Genomic DNA, 22,794 nt, shown 5'->3' on the forward strand with positions numbered 1-22,794 from the left:
GCTGAGGACTGAGCTGATGCAAATTCAGCAGAAAGGAATGTTTTGTGGTATTTTATCGCAAAATCACCAGCTGTCTCTGCAAAAAAAAAAAAAAAACAAAAAAAAAAAAAAAAAAAAACAAAAAAACCAAAAAAAAACCCAAAAAACCCAACCAAAAAACCCCAAAACAAACAAAAAAACCAAGGAAAAAAAATCCCTGCAGGAAATGTATGACTAAGGATTTGAGGAATGGGGGAATATTACTGGACTGTTCTTTTCAGTGTGTCTGTGATGGCTTGCTGTAGCATTAGCTAAGACATTTTGTAAAATCCTACTTTTAGAATCTGTTTGCTGGGAGGAAACAGATGACTGGGATGATGGGAACAGTGTTTGGTTCTGCATTTCTGGAAAGATCTGCTTACATTAGTTGAGTGTCTCAGAAGGGCACAGTGTTGTTCCATGGTTTATTTTCAGGAACTGCTGTGAATTCTCCTCTGCACTACCATAACTGCTAGGGATGTTCATGGTCTGTTTGGGTGAGGACCATAGCTAAGCAGTGTTTCATTAACTTTTCCTTGCCTTTTTTTACTTTTTTTGCTTTGGATGCAGAATGTCTAGAGGTGTCGTAGAGGAGCCTTACTTGGTGTGTGCAGTAATCCCTCTGCTCTTTCCTCCATCCTGAGCTCTTCATATTTCATCTCATAATGCCAGCATCCTTCAGCCTGTTAAATAGGAAATCAGAAGCCTAAAGTGGACGTGATCCTCATCAATCTCATGCCTGAGTACTTAGGTGATCTAACACAACAGATCAGATTGTTGAAAAAACCTTAAAACACGATGTGTTTCTGTTCAAATTTCACAGTAGATTTCTCATGAGAGGTGAATGCTACAGCTGTTAAAGTCTGAAGGGAGCACAAGATGTGCTAGCACAACAAAAATGAAGGAGTGATGATCATTGCTTCACTTTTTGTACACACTCTTTATGGGCCTTGTGTTCACTAATTTGCTCTGGTTAATGTGCTCACAAAGAGGCAGTACTGGAGAGGATGAGCAGCAGAGGAAATGTTTAGAGTTAAATTACTTGTAACTCAGAGTTCTGCCTGTTGCAAGAGAAAAGGTAGAAATTCAGCTAGACTTGAGTAATCCAGGTAAGAATCCTTATTGACTAGTCACTGAGCATAATATACATTGATAACTTTTTAGAGTTACTGGTTTGGAGTGTTATCTTCTTGAAAGGCAATAAATAGTTACTCCAGTTTACCCTTCAGGTGTTAAAATACAAATTGTTGTGGATATTTAATAAGATCTATCTTTGTCTGTAGCAATTGACTTCATAATAATCTTAAATACACTGGAGACTGAAGGACTAAAATCTTTTTATCTCAGAAAGGATAAGCATAGAGTTTACAGGTGCTCATGGAATGTGGATTGTGCACAGTAGAGGACTCGGTATAACTTGTGTTGTCATATTCTACTTGTAGGTAAAAAGAACATACTCTCATGGTACGTATAGAGCTGGCCCAATGAGACAGATCAGCCTGGTTGGAGCAGTTGATGAGGAAGTGGGGGATTACTTCCCTGAATTCCTTGATATGTTGGAAGAATCACCCTTCTTAAAAGTAAGAGCAGAAGGGAATGGGCTGGGAGAAGGGGGACACCATGCTCTGTGGTGCTGTTATAATAATAAAGTGAGAGTATGTGATACTTGTTTAGATAATTGAGTGTTCTAATAAGTGCTTTCATTGTGAGAGATAAAGGCTGCTTTTAACAAGTTTTTTAAAGTAACTCACTTGAAAATTGTGGCTTGTATTTCCATTAGTGTACACTGCCATGGGGAACACTTTCTAGTTTAAAATTAGAGAGTCGTAAGGACAGTGATGATGGTCCCATAATGTGGGTACGGCCAGGAGAGCAGATGATCCCTGTGGCTGACATGCCAAAGTCACCTTTCAAAAGGAAGAGGTAAGCTGAATTATTTTTCTTGGTAAATGTCTGGTTAGTAGTGTTTTCTTTACAAATTCATTTTATCCCAAACCTTTTACTGTTTGATATTATATTTTAATATAAATTAGTGTAAATCGCCATCTCCAAATCAGTTTTGTTGTTTTGTAATGTAAGAATCTGGAACTTTTGTTTTAATTTTTACTGTCTGGCCAACTAAGGTGCTGGTCATTTTTGGAGCTGTAGTAAGGTGAAAACTTCAGGAAAATGTGTACACACATGCAATTACTGATACATGCCACGAGACTGCAATTGATACCCCTGTTGTTACATGTGAGTAGATGGTTGTGACCTCTGGGGACAAAGGCTTTTCTCTCTCCTCAAAGGTAACAACTCCAACATTAAGTGGAATCTTTAAGATTTGCTGTGGCATTGGGTATAAGGACCAGCTGAAGAGTAGGGACAGCCTCTGCAGAACTTGAGTGTTGTATGTCATAAGGAATTGTCGTGGGAGTTCTTTTCAAAATGGGAACACAAAAAGGGAGTGTGTGAGATGTGGGAGCAGGGGCAGGTGCCTCAGAAGGAGTATAGAGACATTGTCCAACCACGAAGGGATGCAGTTAAAGCCAAACACCACCTGGAGCTGAATTTGGCAAGAGATGTGAAGGGCAGCAGGGACTCCCACAGCATATGGACAGTAGAAGAAAGACTAGGAAAGTGGAAGGTATTGCTGAATGAGGCAAAGGGCCTGGGAACAAAGGACACAGAAAAGGCTGAGCGCATTTTTTGCACTTGTCTTTTCTAGTGAGATTTACTTTCAGGAAATGCTCTGTCATGGAGACAGTGTCTGGAGCAGGGGCTACTTGCCTTCAGTGGAGGAAAATCAGATTAAGAAACTTCCTAGACATGCAGATTAGACAGACACAAGCCTGTGGGACCTACTGGGATGGGTCATATCCCACAGGGGCAGTGGGACCTGGCCAGTATCACTTCAAGGCCACTGTCTGTGAAAGGTTATGGCAATTGGCAAAAGTTCCTGAGGACTGGAGGAAAGCAAATGCCACTCCAATCATTTAGAAGGGTAGGAAGCAGAACCTGGGGAACTGCAGGCCAGTCAGTGTCACCTTCATCCTGGGAAGTTGCCATTTCAAGCACAAGCAGCACAGCAGATGGAGGGACAGGGTTCTTCCCCTCTGCTCATCCCTGGTGAGACACATCTGCAGTATCTGCCCAGTTCTGGGCTCACCAGGCTAAGACAGACATGGCCATGCTGGAATATGTCTGGTGGCCTGGGAGAACTGGGATTTACTCTTGAGAAAAGAATGCTCAGTGGGATCGTATCAATGTGTTTAGGCACTTCACAGGAAGTTGTAAAAAGGACTTATTTCAACAGTGCCCAGTGACATGGACACAAACTAAATTATAAAAAAGGTCCATTTAAAATAAGGAAAAAATTTTTTTTTGTAGATGACCAGTCCTATTGGCTATGATGGGAATTAGATAATTCATAGAAATTTCGATATCACTGTTACTGTTTTTCTTATGCAGAACTACCAATGAAATCAAAAACTTGCAGTACCTACCTCGAACCAGTGAGCCCCGTGAGATGCTCTTTGAGGACCGGACGCGAGCCCATGCGGATCACATAGGACAAGGCTTTGAGCGACAGACCACGGCTGCTGTGGGGGTGTTGAAGGCTGTGCACTGTGGGGAGTGGTAGGTGTTGATTGCCTTCACCTAGGTGACTGGAAAATGTTTGCCTGAATTGCCATTTGTAGTTGGAAAGGAGTGTGGAATAGGTTAATCTAGGATTAACGATTCAGTGACGACTTCGTTGGTGCTGGCTGAGCATTAGGTGTTTGTCTGCTCTCTTTAATTGCATGTGGCTTTGCTATGTGGTTGAAACCAGAAAGGTTCCTGGCAGTGACAGCTCAATTGCTATAATTGAGTTGCTGTTACTGAGGTAAAAAGACCTCTCACTTCATTTTGCTTCAAGTGGTGCATAGAGACTGAGCTGCTACTGCAGCAGAGGTGCACATGGAGAGACCTTCTGGCAGTTCTTTGTCTGGAGATACACAGAGATCTTATGCTTTTGCTTCCCAAGTCATGGTTGTTACAACCTTGATTTACTTATGGAAGCTCACCTAGGAAAAATCCTGTTGGAAGTTGGGTGATATATTTGGTGTGAATTGCTGTGTGAGATTCAGGAAGTGAAATGTGCCTCGTTTGAAGCTTGTTTACATGTGAACTAAATAAAAAGCCCATGACCATATGGGCTTCCTGGTCCACATTGAAGAGGCATTTTTCAACATCTTCAGACCGTGAGGAATGACCTTAGTTTTGAAGAATGATCTTAGTTTTGGAGGTTGCCTTTGCATATGTAAACACTATAAATACCTTTTCTTTATGTCTGTCTAGAAATTAGAAAAGCGAATTCCCTGTGGATAAAATGATGTGAATTTGTGTTACAGTGAATGAGTTCATTGACACAGAAAGTAGAATAATTGTCATTGGGGAAGAAGTGGATTGTTCAGATGATACTGTGTTTGTCTCTGGGGCTCTGAGGTTTTCAGTTTCCTTCCTCTTCAGGTTGATGACAGTGGGAGCCTTCAGCTTCCTGCTTGCTCTGACTGTGCTGTGGTGAGCTAAGACTGAGCAGTAGTAGCAGGGCAAGAGCTGAGATAACTGTGTAGATCTGAGTGTTTCAAATTCCACTTTGCACACTTGAGAGAGGGACTTGCAAAGGAAGTAAAGAAACCAAACAAAACCCCACCCTCTGAACTTGGATGTCTGTGGAGATTAAGTGTCTGGGAACTTCCCATTCTCATCCTATAGCTTTGTAGCATACTTGAAAGTCCTTCAGTTTGAGGAATAAAAAAGAAATATCAGTATTTTATTTCAGTGTAAAGACTGAATGTATCTTTTAATTCAGAATAAAAAATTTGTAACTGATATATGGAGAGGAATAAAATATACAACACAAGCAACACAAAAGTTATGTATTTCAGGCTTGATTTGGCCTAAATTATAATTCCTGCCTTCCCTTTCCACTTTTATGTAATTTTGAAAAGCCACTTGTACTTACATGAGGAGAACTAATCAGGGCTTATGAAAATGAAACATCATGGATTAATGTAGCACATTGAAATTATTTCAGGTATTAGTTTTGCTGTAATTTACAATCTGTGGGTGGATTTATTTTAAAGGAAACAACATGAATGACAAGTTTTGAAAAATCTAGTTTTGATTTTTGCTCAGTTTTGTTTTGTTTCTTTTTTCTAATCTGTTTGAGTAGTTGAACAAATCTGAAAAGTTGAAGAGGTTCTGGGGTGATTAAGGCACCATGGCAGTAAAAATGCACGTTTCAGTGATGAGATAATGTACATAAAAATAATGCTTTCTGTGAGGAGAAAATAAAACAATTCCTGGGCTGCCTGAACTAAATCCATAAAAATGGATTGAGTGGGCAAAAAAAAGCTTTATAAGTTGCTGTAGATTTAAAGCAAGTAGGATTTATTTCCTAGTTGATAGGGATGAATGTTAATGCTAGGTGGGATAAATGTTGTCTTTAAGAACAGACAGGAACAGAACAATTGAAAGGCAAAAAGCAGATTATGGTGCTAGAGAACAGACATTGAAACTAAACATTTTATTTTGAAGAAGAAAAAAAAATATTTGTCCTTTCTCAATTGTGACAGGATCTTGATTTGAGGTATTTTGTAAAATTGCTCAGTTTTTGAGTATTTGCAATTTACAGAACAACTGTGACTATTGCTAGCAAACATTTTAAGGATTGAACTATAATTGGATAAATGCAGGTTTGATCATGCTGATTATTTAATGCCATTTTCATTGGTGATACCCAATGAGCTTTAGAACTTGTGAAGTGCCAGTGAAATTTTAATTATGGAAATTAAAATAAAATTTTTATGTGGGAAATTTGGGTGGGTTTTTATAGGGACAGCAAAAGGCACTTTTTGGCATTGTTGTTGGCAAAATGAAACCTGTGCTTCAGCAAACAGCTTTCAGGTTTGTGTTCTAGAGACTGAAGTTGAGCTTCTCTGTATGATCATAGGAATTTTTTATATATTGCCAGTCTTTATGCATTAGGCCAGGAATATTAGTGGTGAAACCTCTAGTTTTGAATCTGTTTTGAAAAGTCACAGCAAAAGGAATCCAGTCCTTTTGAAGAATGAGGTTAAGGTGAAAAAATACTGCCAAAACCAGTTCTAGCAGTTCTCTCTACTAGGCTTAAATAGATTTTTCTGAAGTTATCTTATGGTTTGTTTTCCTTTAGTGTCCTTTTGGACATTAACTGAACATCTGTGCTGTAGTTCTGCTTGGGGGGAGATACGTGATACCTAAAATGAAGGTTTTGCAAAATATCATGTCAGATTTGTGTTAAAGATAAAATCTGCAAATGCAGAATTCAAAATTATCTGATAGTATTTTTTCTCAATTGCTTGCAAAAGGAATATTGTGTTCTGTGACAAAATTGCAGCACAGAGCTGGTGATCCCTCATGCTCTTGGACAGATCCATATGGACTGAGAGTAGGAATGACAATGCATAAACCAGAATAGACACTGCTGGGAGAACACATCAGTTTGGATTGAAGTTCTCTAAGTGTGCAAAATTATTTTAAGTCTTAACTTCATTTACAAATATTGGGACTCCAAATGCAAATTCATATTTTAAAAATAAATGCCTGCATTATGAAAGGTAGATGAATGTAGTTAATATTTTTAACACCACTGGTTAGAAGTGTTTCTGAAGCTTTTTGCTTTCAGTGTTTAAATCAGCAGTATATGGATCAAAATACAGAGACACATGTTAATCTTTAATAAGTAAAATATGTGGTCTGAAGAGTCTCCCTAGCATACTTTCAGTAGTTGATCTGGGATTTTTTTTTTCTCCTGGAAATAGCCTCAGACTGGTTATTTTTTTGCTTTATTGAGGCCATGACCTAAATAAAATAAACATGTCTCCTATGTTTAAAAAGCCTGAATGAGCTGTACACCATTGCCTGCTTCCTAGAACAGTAATAACAGGACACATATATATCTTTATATAAAAATAGGTGCTCATCTTGCTTTTAAAAAAGGGCTCTTGAACATCTATTGGATTCTGAAATATTTCAGAAGAAAATGTTTCAGCTCTGCTGCATCAGCTGCTCCCCAGCCCCTGTGTCTGACTTGTACCCCATGCTTGGAGGGTGGAGGCAGGGTCAGGGGTGCACTGCAGGGAGGAGGCACCAGCCCTGCTGCAGGAGGGCAGCGCTGCCTTCTGATCCCTGCTCCCATCTGTGCAGCCTGTGCCCACTGAGGAGCTGCTGCATTCCTGTCAGCCCAGGGGCTACAGAGGGGGAAGGACAAAAGTTCCAACCAGGTTCTCTCTGGCTGAGAAACTGGCCTTGCAAAACTGCTCCAAGGTGAGCTTTATCCTTTATAAATGAAATCTTCATATAATCACATTAAATTTAAAAAGTCTTTCTAAAATGCAAACATCCCTCTAAAGTAAGTATGTGGAGCTTTTATTTTTTACATGTTTTCAGTGAGGAACAGAGTTTGGCCTTTAGATCAGGAATTTATAAGGATTGTAGATGCCTTTTCCTCTTGTGAGCTGATTCTAGTTGTTGTCTCCAGAGGAGCTGTATTAATGGTGTGTATTTCTTTGGGAGAGATGCTTTGGCACTAGAGATGTTTCTCCTAACAATTTGAATATGGAGACAAAGCCTTATTCAGACTTTGCTCTTGTGTAGCTCTCTCTGGTGAGCATAATTAGGATGTATTTTTAAGGGATGTTTTGTGGAGGATGCCAGTATTGACTGATTCCTGGCATTTTGGCAGCTTAATGTAGGTTCAGCTTTTACTCCCAACTCTGGGCAAGGTGTTGGAGGCTGAGGTGCTGAGCAGGGGTTGCCACAGGGCTCCCAGTCAGACTGCTCTGTGCTCAGGTACCTGATGGGTGCTGGTGCTGACAGAGTAAGCCCAGTGTATCTGGGACAGCTGTCTTTTAGCATGTAGGCAACCAAGAGGCCAGTTAAAAATAGAAATGGAAAATAGTGCGTTTTGTTGGCCTTTTATTGCTGCCTTTACTTCCACTTATAAAGAAATTTTAGTTAATTTGTTTAACCAGTTTAATGAGTTGTGTTTTAGAATTAACTGTTCTGATCAACTTTTTTTTATTGTTGATTATGGTAGAGTTGTTGCGTTTTTTTAAGTTAAAAATTTGCTTTATCCTTGCTTGCGGACTTTTTGTTACTTTCTGCAGCATGGTAGTTTCAGCCACTGACTGTGCACTTGTTACTCTTGTGTAGGTGTGAGCAGCCTCGTATAACCAAAGATGTAATTTGTTTTCATGCTGAGGACTTCTTGGAGGTAGTTCAGCGAATGCAGTTAGATTTGCATGAGCCTCCACTCTCACAGGTAAGCACACTGAGAACTGATGGTCAGTGGCCTCTGAGTGCTGTCAGAGTTTTCACCTTTGCCCACCTTTTCCCGACAGTGTGTCCAGTGGGTTGATGATGCAAAGCTTAATCAGCTGCGAAGGGAAGGCATTCGCTATGCCAGGATCCAGTTATTCGATAATGACATTTATTTCATCCCGAGGAATGTCGTGCACCAGTTCAAAACAGTTTCAGCTGTGTGTAGTTTGGCTTGGCACATCCGGCTCAAGCTCTATCATTCAGAGGAAGAACTCTCTCAAAACACAAATCCTGTTGAAGCAGGGACCTCTGCAGACCCCGAGTCTTCGGTTGTTGGACTTCAGACTGACAGAGTTTGCACCATGAGCAAAGATACCTCCGAAGACCCCAAATTTGCAGGTGCTCTGCAGACCAAGTACCTGCAGCAGGAGTTTGTGCCCATAAAACATGAACCTCTTGCATCCCTCAGAGTAAAAGAAGAGCCCATGAATGTTGATGTTGCTGAAAAGACAGTGGCACCCAATGACATCGGGGGACAGAATGTTCAGGCTAGGCTGGGTCACGCTGAGTTGACATCACTAAAGTTGGAAATGGATTCTAAATTTGAAACCGGCAACAAGGACTTACAAGGCAAGTTGTGCTCTGGAAGTCACGTACATCCAGATGATACAAGGCAGCCTAGCTCATCATATCCAAAATTGCATGGACAAAGAGAGGATGATTTTTTGTGCTAAATTTGTATATATGGTTTTAAATTCCTTTTTAAACTTAATGATGTAATAATGTAAAGATCATAAATTGTGAGGCAAGTTTGTGACTTGTCTTCGCATCTGTTACAGAAAATAGTTATGTAGCTTTGTAACATTCCTCAGTGCCTGTCCATAACTGTGAAGTATCAAAGCACTTAGGGCCAGATGCACTGTAAACACTGCAGGTTTAACATAAAGAAGTCTTTAAATAATTTTGAGTTGTAGGTTTTAGAGTAGAGCTGACATTTAACATATATATTTTTTGTAAGATGAGCCAGAATTCTTTTTGACAATTCCAGGCTTTTCCATAGAGCTTATTTATACCAATTTTTTCATTTTAAATGTGTCAGCACTGTAGTGTAAATATCTTTTTTAAGAATCTTTTTAGTGTGATTTATACTGAAATGTGAGCCGCTTAATAAAGGTTCATAATAACAGATTGGTTTTATTTTTGGGTCTGCAAAAAATAATTCAGTTCAACTGCCTCTCTTAGTGGTTATGTTTCTACCTGCCACTAATGCATAGGATGCCCTTATGCCTTGAGGGTGAGGAGCTGTAGCAAACTGAGGTAGAGCTGAGGCATCTCTGTAAATGCAGATTAGTCAGAAGGCAGAATCAGTCCTCCCTTCACACAGTTCCTTATTTCAGGCACTCCCCAAACTCCTGCTGTCAGATGCTCATGAGGAACAAGGAGTCAGACTGGCTGTTTGGAGGGCACTTGGACACACAGTGGGCTCCAGGAGTGCTGCCAGTGCCTGCCTGCATCTCTCTAGATGAGCAGGTGCAAGAGAGCAAACTCTCTCCTGGGCTTTGCCTCTTGGCCCAGCTCAGGGCACACTTCAGACAGTTCCACTTCCCATTAAAAAGAAACAAAACAAAAACCAACCAAAAAATCAACAAACCCACAAAACAACCCAAAAAAGCAACCACTCCTTCAGATCTGTTATCTGACTGCAATTAAAAGAATTTTTAAGTCATTACTTACCAAGCTAAAAAGGCCTCAACTTTGGCAGTGACCTGTAATTCACAGAGACATACTGGATTTGAATTGTCCCTGTGCTGACAGTGCCAGGCAGTAGTAAAGAGGCTGTGTTGCCAACATGTGTATTGGGAAGGCTCCTCATAAGTCACAGTTTGGAAGCAAGAGGTGTTTCATTAAGGAAATAACAGCAGTGTCCAAGTTAACTGTTCTCTTTCCCTATCTATGGAGCACTTGGATTCTTTAGGTTGTGTTCTGAGGGAAAAGAATTTCAAGGCTAGCTAGCATCTGACCTGGTAACTCTGTCATGAACCTATTTATTCTGTGTATTGTACTCCTGTGTAGTTCCAACACAGCCAAATGATCTGTGTCTCTTGGATAGCTGCACACAGCAGTGAACTGCCCTACAGCCTGTCCTTCAGCTAAATATGTAAAATTTCACATCCAAGGCCTATTATTTCCCAAGCCCTCTGTATCTCTGATTTTTGTTAGGAATTTTCTGTATAACATTTTTGGAAGTTGTACATCCTTAAGTACCCAGATTATAAACTTTGATGCAATTAGTGGTCACTTTGGCTTCATTTGTAGCAATAGAAAAATGTGATTTTCAGGCAATGTCCAGCTCAACTACCTGAGGTCCTTCTGTTGTAAATGTTTTTTTTCCTTATAGGTTGTTTAAAATTTAAAATATTACTGCATACTCACAGGTGGCACTAAAATCAGCTATTTATTACATAAGTGCCCTGATTGGTTTACTCCAAAATATGTCTGTCAAGAAATTATAAATCAATATTTGAATTGCTAAACATTACTCCTACACAGCCATAAATATGTATTAGAGAAGCAATAGAAATGTGAGTCTCTTGGATGTGGCTAATGCATACTTAAGTCTTACTACTGTGTTCTTTAATGCTGGCTAAGAGATTACTACCAGTTTTCCAGCCTCAGGGATCTTTCTTTCCCCTTTGCTGTGAGCAAATGATCCATGTGTGATGTGGTATTTTATTGCTCTAGCAGATTCTGATCTGAAAAAAATAATTTGTTCATGTAAGAATGTGAGCCTTCCTTATAGCAGGAACGGGGCCTCAGCTCCCTTTATTGTTTTCTGGATTTTCTGGAAATAATGCTTCCACCTGTAATCTCTGGCTTCATGAACATCCAAGCACAGTTACTTGGCCATTCCTGTGCTCTGTGCTGCCCATGGGAGAGCAGCAGCACCAAGCACTCAGCTCTGCAGCTGGGGTAGATGAGGGCTCCAGCTTTAGCCAAAGAGTCTTCTTCCCAGATACTGCTTTTTAAAAGAAAACCCACACTAAACAAACTCCCACAGCTATTTAGTTGACTCAGAATAACGAATCTTACCGGTGTGCTGGTCACGCACAGACCCTTCATTTGGGTTCATTCAAGTCGTTTTTGGTAACCTGTCAGATTTTAGTGAAGTGTGGACACACATCCCCCAGACAGCTGCCAACGTTCTGCAGCATAGGCCTTGTTCAGACAGAAATAATAAATCTTTGAAAATGATGAGCAAACTTTGTTTCCTTTTGGAGACCTGCTCAGTGGTCTTGGCTGATGTGGTCTTGAACTTCTGCTCAGGTATCTTAGTCCTGAGATTTTGCTTCTGAAGTGCCCACATATTCAACCCATTTTGTTCTTACCACTTTCAGAATTTTAAGAGATGTTTTAAAGTGGCAGCTTTTTTGCAGTTTTTAAATATTCTTTTGGTTTTTTGAGACAGACTAGGTTCCCACTTCAGGCAGAATTCCTTGCAGACAGAATTTGAACCATATTGGGATTTTCAATGGCTGCCAGACCTCCCTTTGCACTTACAGATGTCTGCAGTCTCGGCTGTCTGGCTGCATTAATGTTTAGTTTTTACTTGCTTTTTAAAGAAAAGATTTGAAAGAAGTGTCCTCTCCCTGTGGTATGTTCATTTTAATGAGGTTGTCCTCTGAGAGGGGAGTACTTTTTCTGAGAATGTCACCTCCCAAATTTGACAAAGGCCTTGCTTCAGTCCTATGCTGTAGCCTTTATTCCTGCTGCATACAACTTCATCTTCAGACTTTTGCTTCAGCAATAAATCTTTCATGTGTTCTGCTGTACTGCAATTAGTCCTTGCTTATTGCTTTTCCCCCTTCTCTGGATTCTGGTGATATAGAAACCTTTGTTATTTTGGCTGAAATCTCCAGTGTTTTAGTTGTCTCTCTTGGCCCTTGTTCTTGTGCAGGTTGGAGAGAGCTGCCAGAGGCCATTGGTGCTGTTCCCATCTCCCTGCACGTGCAGTGGTGTTCCAGTTAATAACATGATGTGCAGCAAATTAGATGTTTTCCTAGATCCTGGTACATATTTTTTGGGTAGCAAAGAATTGCATTGTTACAGTTGCTAAAAAAGCTTTCAAGGGGGGTAGCTATCTTTTTTTTTTTTCTTTTCTTATTATTGGATCTTTTGCATTTCACTGGCAACTGACTTCATGTGTTACATACAAGTGTTACTCAGTGTTGTGTCACTCCCAGCCCTCCAAATGCCTGAAAATTGACTCTGAAAGAATTTTCATTACAGGTACTGCTGGCATGCAGATTTTCCCTTCCTTGTTACTATAGTGAATATTTCAATACTACTTTAACTGAAATATTAACTCTATCTAGTATTAGAAATAAAGTATTATTTTAGAGGGTGATGATTTAATTCTTCATCTGTGAAAGAATTCCTTGGTGATAAATAAAGTTGATTTTTAAGTGGATATACATGTGCACAGTAAATAAGTTGGAATTGCAAAAGATGTAGGAAATGGAAATCTGAAATGGTAGAATGCTGTGAAAGCAATCCAAACACCACAGATTTGGAAAATTGAGTAAGTCTTCCAAGAAACACAAGACTGGTGTTCATTTATCAAAATGACTGTTTTCTAATATCTGCATGTGAATAAGATGCTGAATTGACCAAAATAAATCCATGATTTCTCCTTGTTCATTGGCAGAATGAACTGTTGTGAGATAGCACACTGCCACGTGTCACTGCTAGGCTGAAAGCTGTACTGATTCTGATCAAGAGATCAAAGAACTCCTCAAGCTTCTCAAGTGTCATTTTATTTATTTTCTTGTAGTGGTCAGGTGTGTAGAGAGCCTTGTGTTTAGGCAGCACAGTGCCTGTACCTTAGCAGGATGTATCCAAGCTGGAAATGGAAAAAACAAATTTTCACTGCTTTGTGCTTTGCTGTGAATGACTGTCAAGAATGTTTGGTTTGATTATGAGTCACTGTCTTCAGCTGATATTTTATTACTTTCTTAAACAGATGAAATGCACTTTAAAATTGTATAGAACTTACTGATATTTTGTGCAGATCCCACTGAATTTGCAGCATATGTGGGAATATTTGGGGAACTGATTCCCATCAGTCACTCATTTCATTTTTCTTAAAAATGCAAGTTATTTTGTGTTCTGTTCAGAAGCAGTGATTAACTTCACAATATTTAGGTTGCTGTTTCTGTTAGAATCATCAGGGATACTGACATTCCAAATTTAGTGTATTATATTCTAACCACTGTTTTTCTCTGTGCTTTGATGCTGATATGATCTCTGCTTTGATGCTGTACTTGAGTGCCAGCTAAACATTGATCTTCTCTTGTTCTGGTCATGCTGATAGATGAACCTACTGATGAGGGCGTTAGTCCTGAATAGTCCTTTAATATTTGGTGTACCTGATACAAACATTGATTAAAACAGCAGTTTAAACTTCTATTTTTATCAAGTTTGATTTTTCAATAGCTATTTTGATACTATGTTTTCTCATTGAATTTGCCATCCATGGAATGATGGTGCCATGTTGGGTGCAGCTCAGGCCTGTGCTCTAAGGACTGTGCTTTTTATGGGAGCTTTCTCAGCTGCTTGTGTTGAGCCAAAGTGGGGCAGTGAGCAGAGAAAGCTGGTCCTGGTGTCTGGAGATGAAAATCTTGAGAATTAGACCTGTGTGTGGGAGACTGTGTAACATAAGTCAAGGCTGCTAAAATCTTTATTCTTAGCATGCAAGAGTAACACCCAGGTACTTGCCAGTGTGAGCTGAAGCAACTGAGTGTTTTAATTAATCACAGAAATGGAATTTTTAGACTAAAAAACATCTTTAAGCGGTGATTTTTTCATGAACTTCAGAAGGAACACTGAGATAAAAATTAAGGTGGATGAACTAAGCTCACATTCTCATTGCTTTCCTTTTTCTTGCTCTTAGGCTGTTGTTCTGCACATGGGGAGAGTTTTCTTATATTTGTCTCCTTGGCATGTTGGTTTTGTTAGGAAAGGCAGATCAGATGGAATGGCATCACTGAATAGCAGATTTTCCTGTTCTTTATCCCACTTCAATAAAATCCAAGTAAAAAATGCAGAATTTCTATTGAACAGTACTCTAGGTCCAGCTGCAGAGATTCCCTAAGTTCTCAAAGCCTGATGCTTTTCAGCAGCAAGTTGATACCCAGGCCCATTCAGGTCTGCAGGGCTCTTATGGGAGATTAACTCCATCAAAACCTTAAAAACCAGTAAAGTTACAGTGAAAAGGTGCAAATGTTCTTTTCACAACTCAGCACAGTTGTTTTTACTGCAATCCTAATTAAAAAGCATAATGTGTTACATGATAGTGCCGTTTTCCATGCTAGTAAATTCAAACAATTTATTTCTAAGCATGCAATTATTCAGGAGCTTTTTGACTGAAAAGCTATGTTTTGGGGTTTTTTTCCCAAAATTATATTGATGTTAAAATAGGGAACACCTGATGTTAAAATTCTGAGTTTCTGGGAGTTTCATAATTTTCACTTTCAATTCCACTTTGTGTCACCCAACTTTCTACACTGTGGAAATGTGAAAATTTTCATTAGGTTAGGCAAGCATTTTGCTTCTGTACTGTGTTACAGATGTATCAGGAAATAAGACTGATAATGCATCTCTCAAATGGTTGTGTACCCCTGTCCTGAGCTAGTTCAGGCTTTGTTATTGCCCTCTGTGCCTGGCAGTGCATTTTGTGTGTGTCTGCACGTGTTCTCAGAGCCTTCAGGTTAAACTTTGTTACAGGTGGGCATGCACATGTCACAGAACTGCATTTTTCAAGTATAAAAAGAACACAAAACTGGATACTGTTCTAAAATGGTGACAAATCAAGAAAAGCAGTAAGAATTGGCAATTGCAAATTTCAGTTTCATGACCTTTCACACGTGTGTTAATGATTTTTGTTATCAGACAAAAGCAGATACTCACCTGCAGTGCATGCTGAAGTGTTCAAACCTGTATAAATGATGGAAAGAGAGAAATTATGTGAAATGTATCTCTCCAAGTCCAATATATATCATCAGTGCACAGAAATACTTCCATTTGGTTTCAACAAGCTTTTGAATTGCAGTTTAAAACCAAGCTCCTGAAAGGCAGGTTCTCTCCTTTGCCCCCCATCAGCTGCTGCAGGGAGCTGAGACATCCTTGTGCCTTTTTTATCACAAATCAGTGTGAGTCATCTCAGCATGGAGCTCTCCTTTTCCTGCCACCTTCAGCAAATTTGCTTTTCACTTGTTTTATCTTGTTACTGAAGATCAGTTGGTAAATTTAGGAAAATGTATGAGGAGATTGGTGGAAATTGGTTCCACTTCCAAGCTGTCATCAGCACCTTTGAGAACAGTGTAATTATGAACAGATGTAATTAATTCCTGCAGCTGTTTCTGGAGAGGTCACAGTGGGCCATAGTGTACTTTGTGTCACAGATCCTTCTGCATGAAGCTCTGATAAGGCAGAGATGTGTGCACAAAGATCTTATCACTGTTCAGGTCAGTTAAATGTGATACAGAATTCTCAAAAGGGAAATGCTCTTGTCCAAGTTCCCCTGTAAGGACAAGGAACTTGGAAAATTGAGCACTTCTGTCTGGCTGTGTGTGATTTCTGTATGACACCAGCAAGAAGTATCTGGTATGACACCAGCAAGAAGTATCTGCTTCAGCTTTCCAAATAATTTATTTCAAGGTTGGTAAACTTTATTAAAAAAAAAAAAAAGCCAAACCCACAACCAAAACTGATATTGCTGATCTTTTTCTCTTGAATTAGAGGCAACAATTACAAGGAGATTTGTAGGGACTGTGTGTGATTGTAGTTAATTAGAGATGCCAAACTTTCTGATAATTGTTACATCTGTGGAAGAGAAGGGGTTTATTAAGGGGGCAGAGTCACCATTCATGGCCTATCTTGCTAATAATACACCAAGTTCCAATGAAGCCAGTTCTTATTCTTCCATCTTTTGTTTTATGTCATAACAATCAATTACCATTGTCAGCTTGGCTGAGGAAACCTGCTCTGCTCTCCTGAGCAGCACAGGGCTGTCCTGGCATCCTCTGAAAAGGGGGTTGGGAATTTTATTCTTCCAGAATCATCAGAAGAAAACTACTATGGGTGTTATTTTATGCTTGGTCCCATACCTACCACAGGTAAGTGTGTGTGTGCAGATAAAATCACCTCGTCTCAGGTGCTTGAATGCTTGTTCCACACTTGTATCACTGCTTGTTAAGTGGGTCATCAAAGTTTACCTGAATGGGAGGTAGGGCTTTAGATACTCTTCAGAAATTTTGAAAGCAGCCATAACAAATGCACAAGGTCCAGCTGCCAGCCATGGAGTGGCATTGCATTCCAGGCAGGGGCTCTGTGGCTTGGGTCCCATTTGCAGAACAGAACCAAGTGGGACGCGCAGATGAAATCTGTTCTCCCCACCCCACACACAGCACCCTGTTCTCTGCACCCCACACACAGCACCCTGTTCTCCCCACCCTACACACAGCACCCTGTTCTCTGCACCCCACACACAGCACCCTGTTCTCTGCACCCCACACACAGCACCCTGTTCTCCCCACCCCACACACAGCACCCTGTTCTGTCCACCCCACACATGGGCACCCTGTTCTCCCCACCCTACACACAGCACCCTGTTCTCTGCACCCCACACACAGCACCCTGTTCTCCCCACCCCACACATGGCTACCCTGTTCTCCGCACCCCACACACAGCACCCTGTTCTCCCCACCCCACACACGGGTACCCTGTTCTCCCCACCCCACACACGGGTACCCTGTTCTCCCCACCCCACACATGGGTACCTGTGGCACCCACAGGTGAGTGCTGTAGCCAGCAGGTCTCAGAGTGAGTTCTGACATTAATGTACCCCCTCCCCACAGCTCGTCCTTATCACAAGTGCCAATTTTACTTGAAAAAACACTCAAGACTGAAGGAAGTCAGTTCTCCACGGGAGCATCACATGAATGGGCAAAAAGTCTCAAACACAGAGCAAGGTTAAGTATTTTTCAGAAGTACCCAATGCATAGCTACACCTCCTCCAAACAACTGTTCCTGCTAGGCACTCCCCATAAATGACCTGATGTGCATATCTTCGGGCTGGGTACCTGGGTTTGCTTAGTAAAAGATGACAAGTTGTTATAATAAAAATAAAGCATTTATAAATATTTTACATTTTTTAACAACAGCTACTGTTTATAATTCTTTTGTCTCTGTCTTTTCCTGGCTTCTCTTTAGCAAGATAGGACAGTCAACCATTCTGAAATAATTATGACTTAAATTAATTTTATAGAGGATTTGTTACCTGATATTCTGAATTGAGATTCACAGCCTTAGAATGGAACATGTTTTCTTAGATAAAGCTCTTTCAGCAGTCTCCCACAATATGGTTCCTCTGTGTTTTTACCCACATTTGTGTGATGAAACAGCAAGAGTAAATCCAAACACTTAGGAATACTTTCTTCCACAGACAAATACAGCTGAATGTACATACTTAACATTTTACTAGTGAAACACTTGTCTAGGTATGTCCTGTTACCCTAGACTGTTTTTCATTCACTTGACATTCTTTTGTCTCTAGGAATGGATCAGTATTTTCAGTATGTCCCAGATAACTGCTACATTTGAATTTGGTGGTACTGTATCTCCTGGAAGAGCATTTTAGCCCACAAAATACACTTGTAGTTCCAGTTCTTCCCTCAAGTCCTATTCACTTCTTACCTGACAAAGGTCATTTCCTCACATCTGAGTTTGCCAGTGCTCCATGAAGCCAAGGCTTCACCCCCAAAAATTTCATATCCTTGGCTATTAAAGACTGTCTTGTTCAAGTAACACTTTGGGGCAGGTACAAATGCAGTATTTTACACTCACCCTGTATTTTCAGTCTCTTGCAGCATTACTGATCTCTCACTTGGGAAAAAAAATACCATTGTCTCCCTCTTCTCTGGATCTCAGGACTGCTGGCACAGCTCAGCTACCAACTGTGTTCCCTAGGGTTAACATACTGGTTATGGGCTGTTTCAGCAGCTTAGAAAACTGCTTATTTTTACCCTGGAATCTCACTGAATCTCACTGTCAAAAACAACAACAAAAAAAAGAAAAAAAAAGGTGTTCCTTCTCTTGCTCTTATTTGGCTGCTGTCAGTTGTTACTGATTTTTAAAGCAAATTTAGCTCCTTATGGAAATTACTGTTAACTGGTTATTTCTTGACTTACAGGATAGGATAAGTAGCAGAAAATGTTAGTCCTCTTTCCCAGGATTACTCAATGTGCTGGATACTCTGGGTAGAACATTTGTGGTTATTTTGACAAGGTCTTCTACCTGCACGTGAAGAACCCATATCTTATTCCATGTAACAAGTATCAGTAATCATATTAGAACAGCTTATGTTGAACAAATACTTTTATTTACAAGAGCATATGTGAGTTTTAAAATAAAAAAAAAGAAACATATCTACTTTCAGTCTTCAGTCTGCTTTAGCTTAAGTCTCCAGCTTGACTCATTTGGCTTTCTAGTCTGAAGATCAAATTTGTGGCAAAATGGTAATAACCCAGTAATTTGGTGCCAGCCTTGCCTGGAAGCTCCTGGCCTGGCCTAGTCTCTCCGTACATAGAAGATGTTGTACCCCAGTTCCACCATGGCCCCCAGCAGCAGGGCCCACAGGGGGATGAACACGTAGGCCAGTTTCATGGTGGTGAAGCGCTGCAGCTTGGCACACAGGGCCAGGCAGAAGGCCAGTTTCAGCAGCATGGCCACGAGGTACCAGACCTTCTTCTTCATGTTCTGGGAGCCGTTGCGGGGGTCGAAGCCGGACTTGCAGCGCCCGGCCATTTTTACAATTAACATCACGAGAAGGATCGTGTCAAAGATCCACACGGGAATGAAAATGAGGAACCAGTTCCACGGTGCTTTCTCATCCAACTTCAGCACCAGCATGATCAGGAAGAGTAAGGTGAAAAGCCATGTCAGCAGCACTCTTTGCGCCAGGGACATTCTCATTTAAACAGCTTGGAGAGGAAGGCCTTGGCTGTCAGCAACAACCTAAGGAAACACAAGGGGAGGGAGGGCATCAAAGGATGGCACTGACACCATCAGGCAAATTCCATAAAGGACAGCAATTCCTTGCTCTGGCTTTCCCACTCCTGGCCTCACCCACACCTTCATAATCAGCATGCTCAGCTGAGCAGGGTTTGTTCCAGTCCACCATTCCCTTGCAGTGCCTTAAGTCAGCTGTGTAAGTGCCTTCATCTAAATTTGTTCTGTGAAACAAACTGTACTTTAAATCCCAAACAAGCTGTCAGGCTCATTTAGGGATTTCTGAACGTTAAGAATATGTTCAGATCCATTTTGCACCAGTGCTGAGGCACTCAGAGCTAACACTTGACAACAAAACAAAACAGTTTTGTCTCTGTAACAGAATAACCACAGCAAACCCCAAAGCAGCACAGGAGCCCTGGAGGGTTCCTGCAGTTTGCAGAGCTGCAGCTGAACTGACCCGGGCCACACTGAGCCACTGAGCCCTGCCCAGCTTTCTGCCAGCCAGCCATCCTCAAGTGACCAAAGGCTGCAGATAAGCTTTGCTTCCTGCAGTATCTCAAGTGTTTCAGACACTGGCAGACAGGTTTATTGGCTGGGCAGGGTATTTAAATTTCTCTGTAGTCATGACAAAAGAAAAACAAGATAAATGCATCTGCTGTTGCAGTCATCAAAGTGAAGTTTTTATCTTCCTAACTGGATAGCTTTTACCACTGCACCTACCAAAAGCCTTTCACTACAGGTGTAAAAAGCAGAAGTGTGAAGGACTGTGATCTTCCTCTAGATTTCATGCTACAAAAATGAATCATTTTTACCTGTGAAATGGTGCTGAAATGTGTATTTTAATTATTTCAAAAATTTGAGTTAAAATTTTTACTAATTCCCTTTAGAACACAAATAATCTTTCACCTGAAATAAGAAAATGAGCTTTGATTTATTCCAGACTAGAAAAAGATTTGAATGGCTGGGAGTGTGATGTTGTGCTCTGAAGCACTGAATGCTGAGGGAAGGACAGGAGCTGCTGCTGCTCCCTGGGAGGCATTACCACAGCACCCAACACTCCTGACTGTGGTGCTGAACTCACCCAGCAAGCAGAAATCTACAGATCTGCTGCCACCCTTTTGTTTTTAAACTGGAATGGTTTTTGGCAGGATTAGGAAGTTGAACAAATTCTGTGCTCAGATAAGATTTGCTGCTGGAAGGAGGGAAATGAAAGTTGCTGTCTCAACTTGAGATGACCTGCTATTTTACAGTGAGGGGACAACAATTGTGTACATCACTGAAATCATCCTACAGTTTAAATCTGCACCTTCTGATACACAGATCTACTGTTTTGTCTGGGTTTGAAGTTTGGATGGATTGGATTTAGTAAGATTTCTTGTAAGAAGATCCAGTTTTGCCTTAAATAATCTAAACTGGAGCTGCAGTCAGTGCATCCCCTCTTTGTTTTGGGGCTGACACTTGTGTCCAAATCAGGCCAGTTCCCTGAGCTGAACTAGGAAAAAAGAGAAAGTTTAAAGCAGGATTTTGTAGTTTTGCTTTTCACAGTCTCAGCTCTGCTCAGATCACCAAAGGCTCTGGTCAAAGGCAGCTCCTGACAGGGTGGAACCAAACCCCTCACCCTTCTCTTCCTTGGGGAAGAGGGAAACTCAGAAGCAGCACCCAAGAGTTAAGGGGAGAAAAAACTGGAGGAGGTTTAGATAGTATTGTTTTGCTCTTGTTACAGAAACAAACCTAAAGCAGCTGGCAGGGGATGGCAGAACAATTGCTATGTCTGGCCTAAAGCTTTTACAGTATTTTGAAAACACTTGCAATATTCTCAAGTGCAAGTCTGTGGCTAAAGTGAGGAGTCATGGTCTGAGATGAAGTTTCAACATTCTTTTCATGAGAATGTTTTTCAAAACCAGCTCTGGAAATCAATGCTACAAACACAAGAAGGAAACTCTCTTATTAGCAAACTGGAGAAAGCAGAAACCAAACAGAAACAGACTGGAAACTTGGGTCTGAAAGGAAAAGAGAAACTCAACACTCTCAGAAGTATCAGGTTATCAGATACTCAAAGAAGGTGCTATCACCTGTCTCTGGAGGAAACACAAAGCTCCTGAAGATGTATTACATGGGGCTACTCAGTTTGAAGGTTGTTCACTTGAAAATACTTTCACTTTGCTAAGAACCACCTTGCACAACTGGAAAAACAGGCAGAAAATTCAGCATGGGAAGAAGTTACACTGCCTTTCTCTGATATAACAGATGTTGCTGCCAGACTGGGCAGGACTGCATGGCTCCAGTCAGTTTTAGAGGCATTCTGAGATGAAAACTCAAGAAAATCCAAGTGTACTTTTGAGATCTAAGAGTCCAAGTAAAGAAAGCTGCCAGATTTTGAAGGCTGAGAGCTGGATATAGAGCTGACATAACAATGAAGGGTTTGATTACATGGAGCATTTGATGATCTCATGATGAAACACAGATGATGGGCAGATTCTTTGCTAGAGCCCAGCCATCCCAGCAAGCTGGGTGACACTGGGAAAAGGATGCAGCTGTGCCACAGGTCCGGACTGGCTCTTCAGTGAGAACACTGATGGGATGTCAGAGTGGAAATAAAAAAGCTCCTGATTCCTATTAAAGGACCGAGATAATTAGAGAGTGAATATTTTCAGTGAGCAGAAACTATCCAAGGAGCATCACTGACCTTGGTGGGATGATCTGCATAACGAGGATATTGTGATAGCTAACACTGTCCTGTTTAGGAGAAAAAAATAAAGAGGAGGGCAACTTACACATGGCACTCAGCTCAGCAGTAATAACACGAACCCACACATTTAGATTTAAACCTTGAGCATCGCCTAAAAAGTCCTGACACTGGTATTATGGTGAAACCATGTTAAACAGAACCCCAGTTCGATTAAATACCACTTTAGAGCCTATTCTGATCCTATGGGTAATTTAACACTTCGCAAGAAACACTGCGGTAGGCCCGGCTTAAAACCCCTATTAAACACAGCTTTGTATTCTCAAACTCGGCCCCTCCCCTCCGTCGGCCTCACGGCCTTGTCCCGCCGGGCCCCGCTTCCCCGGCCGTGCCGGCGCTCCCGGAGGCGGGATCCCCCCTGGCTCCCGTCACCTACCGCAGATCCCGGCGCATCCCCCGGTCCGCGGGGCCCGCGCTCAGCTGAGGGGGCGCGGGGCCCTCCCCGCCCGCTCCGCCTCAGGGAAGCGCCCGCCTCCCTCACCAGCCCCGCGCCTGCTATTGGCCAGCGGGGGCGCGCGTCCTGCCGCCCCCCATTTTCATTGGACCATGGCGACGTCGCTCAAGTTAATCCCGCCCTCCTATCCCGGCCGTCGGTGACGCCCCTCGAGCCGGGGCCGCCCATCCCGGCCGGC

General features: G+C 41.3%; 3 protein-coding genes across 4 annotated transcripts in view; 2 read left to right on the forward strand and 1 right to left on the reverse strand.

Moving 5' to 3' along the window:
* Window positions 1-13,767, forward strand: part of RSBN1L (round spermatid basic protein 1 like) — a 46,539-nt gene extending 32,772 nt beyond the window's left edge. The window contains exons 4-8 of the mRNA XM_058805346.1: window positions 1,461-1,598; window positions 1,799-1,941; window positions 3,469-3,636; window positions 8,239-8,347; window positions 8,427-13,767. Of these exons, the coding sequence (XP_058661329.1) occupies window positions 1,461-1,598; window positions 1,799-1,941; window positions 3,469-3,636; window positions 8,239-8,347; window positions 8,427-9,080 (1,212 nt within the window). The 3' untranslated portion in view covers window positions 9,081-13,767. The remainder of the gene's footprint in view (window positions 1-1,460; window positions 1,599-1,798; window positions 1,942-3,468; window positions 3,637-8,238; window positions 8,348-8,426) is intronic.
* PHTF2 (putative homeodomain transcription factor 2) overlaps window positions 1-22,794 on the forward strand; it is a 96,791-nt gene that overhangs the window by 10,895 nt on the left and 63,102 nt on the right. The window lies entirely within an intron of this gene.
* Window positions 17,356-22,628, reverse strand: TMEM60 (transmembrane protein 60). Of its 2 annotated transcripts, XM_058805352.1 has the most exons (3): window positions 22,539-22,600; window positions 22,103-22,152; window positions 17,356-19,419 (listed from the first exon to the last, which is right to left on the reverse strand). In XM_058805352.1, the coding sequence occupies exon 3, from the start codon at window positions 19,375-19,377 to the stop codon at window positions 18,973-18,975; it is 405 nt and encodes a 134-aa protein (XP_058661335.1). In that variant the 5' UTR covers window positions 19,378-19,419; window positions 22,103-22,152; window positions 22,539-22,600; the 3' UTR covers window positions 17,356-18,972. The 2 variants fall into 2 exon arrangements, with proteins under 2 accessions (XP_058661335.1, XP_058661334.1); XM_058805351.1 differs by lacking the exon at window positions 22,103-22,152 and having other exon boundaries at window positions 22,539-22,628.

The sequence above is a fragment of the Ammospiza caudacuta genome, chromosome 5 (genome assembly GCF_027887145.1).
Source record: "Ammospiza caudacuta isolate bAmmCau1 chromosome 5, bAmmCau1.pri, whole genome shotgun sequence".
In the NCBI taxonomy this organism is placed as follows: domain Eukaryota; kingdom Metazoa; phylum Chordata; class Aves; order Passeriformes; family Passerellidae; genus Ammospiza; species Ammospiza caudacuta.

Coding starts and splice junctions, on each gene's coding strand:
- TMEM60 (XM_058805351.1), bottom strand. CDS start 19,377: ATGAGAATGTCCCTGGCGCAAAGAGTGCTGCTGACATGGCTTTTCACC.